This window comes from Chenopodium album, chromosome 2 (genome assembly GCF_948465745.1).
Source record: "Chenopodium album chromosome 2, dcCheAlbu1.1, whole genome shotgun sequence".
In the NCBI taxonomy this organism is placed as follows: Eukaryota; Viridiplantae; Streptophyta; class Magnoliopsida; order Caryophyllales; family Amaranthaceae; genus Chenopodium; species Chenopodium album.
In genome coordinates, this window is record NC_137835.1 from 80,354,770 (window position 1) to 80,367,403 (window position 12,634).

The window sequence follows — 12,634 nt, forward strand, 5'->3', positions numbered from 1 at the left end:
TCTAAGACTTACAAACTTGCGATGTTAAGTCATGTATTATTAATTGAAAATGACATCTAACAAACATAACACAAAACACGAAAGTATAATTACTTCATATTCCAAAATTAAAAACATCTAGTGAGACACATACTTAACTTATAGGACCTAAATATCATAACTCCAATGATAATGCTTATGCTCTGCCATTGAGTATACGAGTATTAATTAATCTGATAATTATGGAGTACTACTTGTACATCTTTTCCTTAGGATGACAGGTCTATGATTTACACATTCAACTATTTTATGGTAAAAGGAAAGGGGAAAAAAAAAATTAAAAAAAAAAAAAAAAAAAAAGGACAAATTGTATGTTTATTATGGTAAAAAGAAACTCAATGTTGTCAAGTTCAACTACTAAATGGTGCTATATTTTGGAAGTAGGAAACAAAAGTAAAAACTGAGAAAGCTCTTCACTAACCCTATATTTGAGTTACATTCTAAGGAAGCACTAGAGTTTTTTTTTTTTTTAACTACTTCAACTTATAGACACACCCATTGGAGTAAGAAAAACTGTGGTAGTTGGTACCAAATTATCTAGTAACTTTATCCGATCATTTTCTAATTTCGTAAAGTATGTTAATTAAAGCATTGATAGTTAAATTTGACAAATAGTCATGCTCTAATACTTTGAAGAAACTAAATTCCTTAAACTATTATTCAAAAGGTTACTCGAGTTTTTACAAGGTACTTCATATACGTAGTATGTCGTATCATTTACCTAGTAAAAGTAAAAATTAGGGCATGTTCTCTTCAGATTATTTCCAATTCAGTTCGTAATTTCCTTCTCTCATAAAATATTCAGTTCACTTTATTTCAGCTCAATTCAGTCAATCAAAACATACCCTTACATAAATTTCCAACCAACTACACCGTAATAGTACCTTCTATTAATAGTTGATGCTTGAATGGGCACAAAACTGAATGTTCTGGGTTCTGCAAATATCATGAATGTCAATGTGACTATAGCCCATATGTCCATAGTCCTCCATCGACAGTCATAAATAGGATCTCTCAATATTACGCTTACTTAGGGTACTTCGATCACTCAATTAATTTCAGGACACATTACTCTGTTAATTTCATATAATTCATGTATAAGTATAAATTACTGGTATAAATGACCAACAATTAATTATTTTGCCTTGTACGTTAATACCTGATCATGTAGGTATTCCTAAGATCAATTTGAGAATAGAGAATACAACAGTAAGAGAATATGATCAGATATATTGGGAAGAGAAATGACCATAGTTTCTCAGTCTTATTCTTACAGTTTAAACAGAACCAAAATTGGCTAAAGAAAGTTAAAGCATGCCCTGAATGCAGTAACATGGCGCCAGAAAATCCAAAAAACACAATTGGCCATTCTGAACATGCAGAGAAGTACGATCAAAATCGTCCAAGAGTAAATATAAAAAAGAATAATCTACTTATGTCGGAAGCTTATTTCTTCCCTGGCAACCAAAATATGACTCCTCAAGCTACACGATTGGAACATTCAATCATGGCAGTCACAATAACACCCGGTAAATAATTATTTTTTTCCCATCGGAATTGTCCCATATCCAATACATGGAAAAGAACACCGATCTCTAATTAATAACATCAAGGACCAACTTACGAGACTTGATGACAGACCACTTCAAACGGCGGTAGTATGCTGCCTGAAGTAATGCCAGTGATAGTACAAATATCCACTTGAATCCCATCTGCAAAAAAAAGGTTCCAGATGAGGAGGATAGTAGCTAAAATATAAACCTATCGTCAAAAGCAACTTGAAATATAGCATACCAGTTTGCGCTCTTCCATCTCAGGCTCTGCAGCCCATGACAAGAATGTCACAACATCTTTGCCCATCTGCAATAAAAATATCAAACAATAAGTGCAATCGAGCAAGGATTAATTACTAGGCTCACTTGTCTATAGCAAACAAATTTCTGGGAATGGGAAAAACTGAACCTGAGCTTCTGTTGCAGAAATTCCATCCTCATATTCAACAGCACCGTCATTAAGCATCTTAGGCATAGCTATAGCACCCCCAGGGAAGTATGGATTGTAGTGCAAACCTTCTCGGATCTGCAGCAACCACAAAAAGGATCAATAACCAATCGTAATTAGTAATCAGAACACTTAGGAATAACACAACAATGACACCACATTATCTGTCTGAAATATGGGCCTCAAGAAGCACAGAAGCAATCATATACTGTATGAGATTAAACACCGTATGATAACAGAACCCTGGAGTTCTTATGCTGGAACATTTTAAACCCATGGAGTTCCCTAAAAAAAACAAGATAGATAATGCACATCTATACCACAATGAGCAGTGAATGATAGCAATTCCATTTGTTGAGTATCACAGAACAAAGGAAAAGCCTACAACAAATTCTTCACAACTCTTCTTTGTAGTTGCTTAAATATCTCTCAGATAGATAGTCTTTAATGATTCCCACAGAATATTATCACACTTTACTCTTCAGTGGGATTCTTTAAAACTAGTGGTTGTCGCAAAGCAAAAAGGGAACCTCAAGTGAAATGTTTCATTGGGTGAAACCAGCACCATCTATTAGAGTAAATAGTGGAGCAAAAGGCATATATATTTCAATTGTCATTGCAGCCTAGCTAAGCTTCCATCATATTCTCGGATTTTGAGGTGGACCAAGAACCATTTTTAAAGTTACAAGTCATTCTCAAAATCCAAAAGCCCCTAGTTACCTTATTACCAAATTGCACGCTTTACACAAACCAAGGATTGAAACACTAAGGCTTTTTTATCTCACCTTATTCAAATAAAAATAGGAATTTAAGTTACCCTTCCCTAATTAGTCTCAGCTACCAGTAACTTATTAAACATGTTGCATCATTTTAAAAATGTCTTTATTCTCTCTCTTCTATCTCCGTTTACAAACATCTTCCTCTGTCTACAAATAACCTTCTTTATTAAACATGTTGCATCCAAAAGGCCTCAAACAAACATCTTCCTTTGTCTACAAACAAAGACTAGGTTCACTAATCGAGAACCGCTCTACCAGCAATAATTCAGATCTAGATGGGAATCAGAAAACTCTAGAATATAAATCATAAAAAAAAAATAAAAAATAAAAAAAAAGTAGCAAAGGAAGGATTAGATATTTGAGATATTAGGCTGTATTTGGTCCATCTTACATGAACTTGTTTTGACTTTTCAGATTAAATAAGTTCAACCAAACAGGTTTTGCTTTAGAGAAATTATATACAGATAAAATAAGGGATTTGCTAGGTTCAGACAACATAAGTTGAACCAAACAGAGTATAAATGATGAAAAAGCACTAGATCAGCCAGAAGGCTGACCATATCCAACTAAAATGCTGGTGACTACATAAATATAGTTAGTTATTCTCTATCCCTGACAGTGGGGCAATTACCATTTCTGACCCTCTTAATTCACCCTGTTTTCAACACTAACATTATCATCTCCCAAGCCTGTAGACCTACCTCAACATCAGCTAGAAAGCTTTGTGCAGGTTTACACAGGGAAAAAAAATTCTAAAGAGATGAGCAACAAAGAATAGCAGATAAAGGGAAAATACAAAAGTTCAACTCAACTCCATATCTCTCAACCATCAGCCAGATCAAGGAACTTTGGAAGGTTCTATTTTGCATGAAGTATCTATAGTGCTAATAAGCCTTATTGAAACCATGACGACAAATTACTTTTGGCACTAGTAAAAAGTATTAACCATCAATCAACATAATTTAAGACAGTTACTTCATTATGGTTGACCAGACTGAAAAGAGATGGAAGATATTACACACCACAACACCAGCAGGTGGCTCACGGTAACCAGTTAGCAGAGCGAATACATAGTTCTGACCATTGTGACGAGCCTGCGAGAGAATTAAAAGTAAAACATTAGCCAGGCACAACCTATCAAGCAACAACTTCATATGGTTAAAAAAAATCCAAAGCAAACGAACATACCTTGGTGATAAGACTTAGATCGGGAGGATACGCCCCACCATTAGCAAACCTAGCAGCTGCTTCATTAGGATATGGCTGAGGGAATCGGTCACTGAGTTTCCCAGGACGAGTAAACATTTCCCCCTCATCATTAGGTCCATCTTCCACCTCAATCTCAGCAGCCATTGCTTTTGTCTCCTCCTCGGTGTATGCTACACCGACCAAATCACGGTACGAAATCAGGGACATTGAGTGACATGAAGCACAGACCTGCTGGTAAACCTGGTGCCCGCGACGAATCCTAAACAAGGACAAAATACTATCAATCTACCACCCAAAATACCAAAAAATGCATTCTACAAAATTTGTCAACTCACGAGGCATGATCATATGAACTGAGGATGCCACTGTGAGGCCAAGGGTAATTTGGGCTTTCTAAGCCATGTTCAGCCTCATCAGCAGATGCTACAGTGGCAAAACTCAAAATCCCTGTTGCACCTGCTCCAAGGAGAGCAAATGCTCGCAAGACTTTGGTGCCAGAAGATCCAATAGTGTCTTGATCTTTCGAGACAGCAGATGATAAAGCTGGAATTGCCTGCAAAACCAAGGACATCAACAACAACATGAAATACAGTACTTTGTTTGGCTGATGAATAAAAAGTACAACTTGGAACCTATCAGTTAACAAAACGCTATAATCCTTCACGTGTTTTTTGCAATCAATAGAAGTCCCCTCTCCAACATAAATATAAAATAAAAAAATGAAAAGAAAAAAAAAAGGAAATCCTACACTTCTGACAAGTCTATTTGGTGGCTCAAATCTTAAGAAATTCATTTATTACTTTTCTGAAATTCTAATTTAAAAAATCTTGCCATTTTCTTTTCCGTTAGAATACTGCTAAGGGCTTGCGTACTCTCAAATTATTTTTTAAAGAAAAGACCCATCTCTCCGAACTGTCACCCCAACATAGCTTATTATCAACACCACGATCAACTCACGATGGAGATGCTGGGGTTCAGTCTTTTCAAGAGGGAGCATTTCCTCCAGCAAAAGTGGTTGTTCTTCCCGGTGACATTCTTGTAATCTTGCTGCCTGGCTATCACCATCTCTAGAATCCCAAACACCACCTCTCATATATAAATACATGAACACCCCCCTCCCTTTCTCTCCAAAATCCCTAGCATTAACAACAATAAAGCAAGTTCTTTTCATTCCATCAGCTCAACTCCTTATTTAAAATCCTCAATCCATCTCAGTAGTCTCTCAAGTGGAAGAGTTCTTGCCATTAACCTCACATTTCACGCAAACAATGTCTCCTCAACTTGCCAAAACCTTAGCTTTATATGCCCCACAGGTTGACGGTGACAATGAACCCAGAGATCTAAATCATCTAAAGTAGATTATTGTGATGATGGAGTCTAAGAGGAACAACCCCATCTCCAAATAAAGATTGATAAAAACGTCATTGTAATAAAGTTATGGTTTACTCTTAAGCTTAAAAGGCTCTTTCGTGAAAATCGAAACATTAAGGTCTAGCAATAACAAGGGGATACAACAACCATCAAGCACCAACTGTTCTCGCAGCTTTGTAAGTAAAAGAACATATTTAACTTAAATCTGAAAAAGAGAAAATAAGCAAAATAATAGCAACATTCTAACACAAAACCTCAATCATGAAACAAATTCTACAAGATGAGAAAGCATGGGCTAGAGTATAGTACTTTTTAATTAACTATGAGCTTCATGGAAATAAAGATTTCATTTGAATGAAAACATACAAATGAGACAAAAAATTTCAACAAAACAACATACCACAGCAAAAACTGTAGAATTTTTAATTAAGATTTATGGTATGTGTTAAAAAACTAATATTACAGCTAACCTACAGAAGCAAAATTGATTATAGAAAGAGATGTAAATTTAGGATAATGATATCAACAACATACATACTCTCACGGTCTCATAAACTAATAAGTTTGATCAATTAGAAAGTTAACCAATTGGCACCGCCTAAGATAATGAGTTGTTTCACTTTTCTGTCTCTTAGTTGCAAAGTTCAAAATAATGATTTATTTGCTTTTATATGAAAAGCCAGCCTATCATATACTTCCTTAGTAAAAATAATAAAATTTTGATATTTTGACTATATACTTCATACATGAGGATAATCGAACAACATATTACACATTCACACTTGCTATTGACTAAATTCCTATTATGTTAAACACATACATAAACACCAAACGCTTGACAAGACCGTAGCTCATGTGTAAACTTAGAGACGGTAAATTACACAGAATATAGAACATGCCATAAACGTTGCACGACTGCACCGGTAAAGACAATACCTCCAGCGGAACAAATTACACATTGACACACACATTTCTCATGGTCATAGATCATAGTCAATGATTCCAGATTATCATCCCTAATACTACACTATCAAATTTTCAACAGAATACTAGGCAGAACACAAAAAAAACTACCTTTTCCATTCAAAAATAAAATCTAAGCACCTCAACCAAAACTAATTATTGCGAAAATCACCATAATTAGCTCATTTCAACTCACAAATCATTTAAATAAATATATCAACAATTTCAAACGATTAAATTTTGATGATAATCAAAGAATAAGAATGATTACAGTTGAATGAGACTGGAACTTCTTCTTAAGAATCTGCTGAAGTAATCTACCTCCAGCCATTATCGCAGCTAACCTCTCTGCAATCAAAATCAATCCAAAAAAAAAAAAAACAAAATCAATCCAAAAAAAAAAAATTACAATCAAATTAAAAATTTATTTAGCAGAAAAGCATCGATAAATTTGCAGAAATAATTAGGGATCGAAAATCCAGATCGAAGTACGACGATTACTTAGATCGGAAATCGAAGATAAATGCAAGAGAGGAGAGAGAAAGAGGAAGAGTTACTTGACGGAAAAGAGGGGCGGCGTCGGAAAACGGGAAAAGTGGTAGTCGGAGAAAAAGACGGTGGAGCCCACGGCGGTGGAAGGAGGAGGATGAGATGTGGAGAGAAATAGTCTTGTGGAAAAATGGATTGGTTTTGTGTGATTTTGTTTATTTTTAGGGTTTTCACTTGTTAAATAATTCCAACAATTTGGTGGAGAGAAAAATATTGAAAAAATGGAAAAAGAAAGTTTAATGTGAAATTAGTGGAGTGAGATTCGAACTCGGGTGAATTGGTTGTGATGTTGACCTGAGGAGTTGAAGGAGTGATTGATGAGGAGGGGTTTTGCGTGGCACGGGCTCCCTCGCTAATCATCTTTATAATGACTTAACCTTTGCTTGACACATAGTAGGTTTTTTAGCCTCTTTTTCTAGCTTCAATTCAATTGGTAAACTATGAGCATTGCTTATGACATTTCGAGGGACATAATAACAACAACAAAAATAAGCTAGACGAGAAATAATATGAGAAATGTCGAATACCTTTTTAGGTGTGAATTGGGGCTCTTTAGTATTAACAATGCATTCTTTAATTCTGTCTGTGTCTGAATCTTTGATGTTCTTGTAGTCACATCTTAATGACAATCAATTTCGCAGTGCAATGTTGATCCTCCAATCACCTTTGGCTTCCCCCTGCCTCAAAGTCTTCCCTCTTGAAGAAGAATTACACAACTTAACTATGCATCATTAAGGCTTTTATTCGTTTTCTTCCAAACTCTACCTGTCTAGATTGTCAAAATCCCTTCATTGCTACTATTTCCTTTCGACCATCAGTTATCTCCAATGCTTATATTCCCAGTCACCTTTTTTAATCCACAAGGCTCCTAGTTGTTGTAGGATGATATTCAATCTTCTTATGGATTCTTCCAAGATTGTCATCAGTCTCTTTAGGCATGGATTTGCGTTTATTAAATTAGTTCATGTCTCACCCTAAATCGTGGCTAGAATAATCTCTAGTGCTTGCAAATGTGTTGCTTGATTTTTTATTATATGGTTAATAATATCTCTTAACCGTCCATGGTAAGCGACGTTTGGGTCACATGGTGTAAGCCCCAAAGGGCCACATGCCCAAATCCTTTGTACCACCAATCAACAATCTCAAAACAAATGTGTATGGGACTCTTCAGTTGGTTGTCACAGGGCACATGTTGTATCTACGTGGATGTTTCTCCTCCGCAATTGAAATCTACAGCTAATCGCATTGTTTAAAAAATTTCAATCTAATCAGAGCCATGAAGGAGGAACTTTACTGAAATTTTTGTGGTAGAGGCATATGTACCAAGCTTGGTACATCTAATTTTTTAATATATATATATTTTTTTTTTAAAAAAAGGAAGGAACATATAGATATAGTTGTCTTGTAAACAACATATGTAACTGTTTTGTAAAGAACATATAGCCTGTTTTGTAAAGAACATTTGGCTTTATATTCTTTTTGTATATTTAACGAACATACGTAATATTAATAAAGGACATGATAATATTATATAATGAACATTATATATATATACCCACTATAATCTAAAAACAAAATTCAAAGAACATTTCACAGTAAGCAATGAATATTGGGTCACAAATAAAAGTACATTACATTTAAAATCAAAGAACATGGACATATCTGATATAATAATGAACATATGAAAAGAATAAAGTATTAATCGTTAAATGACATTATAAACAAATATAAAGTAAATTATGTTTTCCGATAAAGAACATTATTTAACAGTATGTTTTTTTTCATTCTAGGCATATTTTTATTACATGTTCATAGTATATTCTTTTCAATATAGCTATATGTTTATTACATTTTTATAATATGTTTATCCGGGTTATTTATTTATTGAAATGTATGTACCATGTGCATTATGGTACATAGTACATATGCCTCAACGAACTAGGGATTAACTTTAATTGTCTAGATCAGCTTCCAAAATTTATTCGTTGTTAGAGGATTGCGTTCTCTCACTACAAGAAATGAGCCAAATACCGATGGCCAAAAACCATCGGTAAAAATACCAAAAACCATCGGTATCACGTTTACCGATGGTTGCCATCGGTATTTGGCCAACGAAGAATAGGAACGGCAACGGATCGGATTCGGGTCGGATGTGGCTAAATCCGAATCCGATCCGTTTAGTAAACGGACCCTGGACTCGGATCCGAATCCGAGTCCGAATCCGAAAAATTCGAGTCCGAATCCGATCCGACTCGTAATTTTTGGATTTGAATCCGGTCCGTTTATACGGACCATCGAAATGATCCGAACATTTTTTATTTTTTTTTTGTAATGTCATATACCTATAATTGCTTGTATTGTCATACCAATTAAAGTATAAACATAACATATTTAAATCATAAACTAAGTTACATAACAAAATTTTGTTATAAAACATGCAAATAATTGTCTCAAGTTATAGAGCATATGCTTATACTCTCGGATTCGGACTCGGATCGGACTCCGTCGGACTTTGTGTAGGGTCCAAGTCTGATCCACCTCCTATTCGGATTCGGATCTATTTTATCTGATTCGGACTAATTTTAAAAGTATTCGAACCGAATTTTTTCCTTCGAATCGGATCGGATTCGAATCGAACTCAGATTAAATTGCCATCCCTAACGGAGAACCATTCATCGGGAAAACAAGAAATACCGATGGAAAAGCCATCGGTAAAATTGATACCGATGGCAAGACAACGTCGAATTTTTTAAAAATAACGATGGCAAAAGCCATCAGTGTTTTTTCCCGATGGTTAAAAGTCATCGGTATTTTCGATTTACCGATGGCAAAAACCATCGGTAATTTCTATTTAAAAATTAAAAAAAAATATTACCCACCCCCCCCCCCCCACCAAATACCCCTGCCCCTACCCCTACCCACCCCATACCCAAAATAACCTACCACCACCCACTGCCGCCCAGAACACCACCCATTTCACCCCCAATTAACCCCATTTCGGCACCAAACACCCGATTACCACCACCACCCAGTGCCACCACAAACACCGCCCTACCACCTCCCATTGCCACCACAAACACCGCCCTACCACCATCCATTGCCGCCCCAAAACACAAAACAACCCTGCAAAAAAATAAAAATCAACCAAAAAATTAACCAAAATTCAAATTTCAACTAAAAACAACCCACAAAATCAACCACTTACCAAAAACGAAATCAACCACATATCAAGAACAAAATCAACTAAAAATACAAATCAACAAAAAAAAACCCACGAAATTGTAAAAAAAAAAAACGAAAATAAACATGAAATCAACCAAAAACGAGCGTACCTTAAATTATTATGGTAGAATTTCATCTACTTAAGGTCTAAATGGTCAAATTCGACCATAAAACTCCAGATCTAGAGTTTTCATGGTCGAATTTGATCAAAAAGACCAAAATACCATCAAAATACTTACAAAAAACCCACGGATCAAACCTAAACGGAGGAGAGAAATAGATGAGGAAAAGATGAGAGAGAGGAGAACAGATTTGAATGAGAGGAGAGAGAAGAGGAGGAATGAGATGAACAAAGAAGAGAGGAGGAAAGAGAATTGAGGAGGGAGAGTAGAGAAGAAGCGGCTGAGAAGAAGAGAATAAGGGATTGGGGCGTCCCTTAGGGTTTATTTCAATTATATATCTGACCTTTTTGGTTTTTTTTTTTTAATTTTTTTTAAAAATATTTACCGCCGATAAAAAAATTTATTTTTTTTAAAAAAAAAAATATTTACAGATGGATAGAAGGCATCGGAAAAAATATACCGATGGTTAAGCCATCGGTACTTCTCAAAATACCAATGGCCTAATAAAACCATCGATAAATTAAATTTTTACCGATGGCTTTTAATGGCCATCGGTAAACGAGCTTATTCTAGTAGTGTCTTTGTAACAACCACAAGTCCACATGTAGCCAGTTTTTAATGTGTAATGGCCAATATAAGTGTGAGCCTATAGAATCACATCCTCATCATTTGTACTCCCAATCGTGGTTGTAATAATTTTATTTGCATCTGCAATATTGAATAACCTTCGGACAAGGCTATTATTTTATCCTCTCAAGTCATTAATGAGACTTGAGACTTTGTTACTCCATATAATGCTCTTTGTCTGCATCACTTACCTCATTTAAATTTCAATTATTAAATTATTCCTGCTAATCCAATGACCTTGTTCCACATTGAAAAATCTCCATACCCAATTCTGTATCCTCCCATAGGGTTCATTTGCGAAGCTAACTTGTGCATAATTTTAAATTTTAAAGGTATATTAGCGTCCTTAGGGTGCCTTACCATATAATTTTTTTCCCTCTGAAGGTTTTTTGTGTTTTCCAAAAACTACTCTACTTACTAGTAATATGTTTTTACACTAAGGTTGAATTAAGGCAAAGAAGTTTGAGATTTAGTATAATTTTTTTCCCAAAACTTGATACTTAGTATAATATTTTTCCTAGAGATTTTTGCTCATAATATTAATTTTGTTGCAAGGTGAAACTTTAGTCTTTAGCTTCTTCAATATTTATTTATTTATTTTTGACGAGTTTGCTTCTTAGATATAAATAAGCAAAGTCTGTTCTAAATTACATGATACTTTATTTACCATGTGAATAATATATTTGCATAGCTGCACTTTCCTGGCCTCCACACAATTCAACTATACATGAAATAGGTTTTTTTTAAGAGTAGATACACTTTTGAATAAACCAATCTAAAAGGTGTACCATTATAGAATGTCTTTTTCGGCTCAGCTCAAAGTTTGACCACAAATTCCTCTATGGTATGTAATCAAAGTTATTGACAATTAAAGAGGCGCAAGACGTGAACATGTAAATGTGTATAACAAAAGAATGCAAAGATGTATAAAAGAAAATTGAAATATGCTAAACTTTTTTGGGTTTGAAGTTCAAACTTTTCCTAATTCTAGAGGCAACAATTACAATTAGCTTTCAAAAGCAACCGTACCATATAACAAGAAGGCTACCAATATCAGCATTTTATGGAATAGGCCTTGAAAATTAAGTTCATTACCAGTGATAAGTTGACAATAAATTAAACAACCAAAGTATTTTAATTACTCACCCCCAAGTATCTGTAACTAGTATTTGGTCTGGTCGTATATATTTCTTGATGGACTCAGGGTTCAAATCTCTATTACTTTTAAACTGATGTATATATATAGTCCTCATTGGATGACACGACATCCTCTCCATGGAAGATTGAGGGTCACACATGGCATGTATACTCGAGGAGAAGGACCCTGATAATACCTTAAGGGGCCGTTTGGTTGGGGGTATTCAACAAAGGGAATGGGAATCAACTGCCCCGATTCCCTTTGTTGTTGTTTGTTAAGCACTTTCTTTCATTCCCTTTACCCTCTCCATTACCCCAAATCCTTCCAACTTCATTCCCCACCCCCCAAGACTTTTCCATTCTCTTTCCTTGACCACTCCTCCACCACCACACCCACACCTAGCCACCACCCTTTTACCTTACCTCCACCACACGGTCGCACCTCCACTGCTCCATCGACGTTCGCCGCCTCTTCCCCGACGTTCGCCGCCTCTCCTCGACGTCCGCCGCTCCTTCCCCTAGCCTCCACGACCATCGAAAAACCTAAACAACCCATCCTCTTCACTGTTAAACAGGCGAACGACCCTCCCCCACCCTCGAAACCCTAGGCGCTAG

The 12,634-nt window shown here is 35.5% G+C and overlaps 1 protein-coding gene across 1 annotated transcript; it reads right to left on the minus strand.

Moving 5' to 3' along the window:
- Window positions 1-1,241: 1,241 nt before the first annotated feature.
- Window positions 1,242-7,076, minus strand: LOC145602693 (cytochrome c1-2, heme protein, mitochondrial-like). The gene is made up of 8 exons (XM_081658861.1): window positions 6,920-7,076; window positions 6,634-6,710; window positions 4,364-4,581; window positions 4,008-4,287; window positions 3,842-3,913; window positions 2,002-2,118; window positions 1,834-1,899; window positions 1,242-1,751 (listed from the first exon to the last, which is right to left on the minus strand). The coding sequence occupies exons 2-8, from the start codon at window positions 6,691-6,693 to the stop codon at window positions 1,635-1,637; spliced, it is 930 nt and encodes a 309-aa protein (XP_081514987.1). The 5' UTR covers window positions 6,694-6,710; window positions 6,920-7,076; the 3' UTR covers window positions 1,242-1,634.
- Between the last annotated feature and the right edge of the window lie 5,558 nt (window positions 7,077-12,634).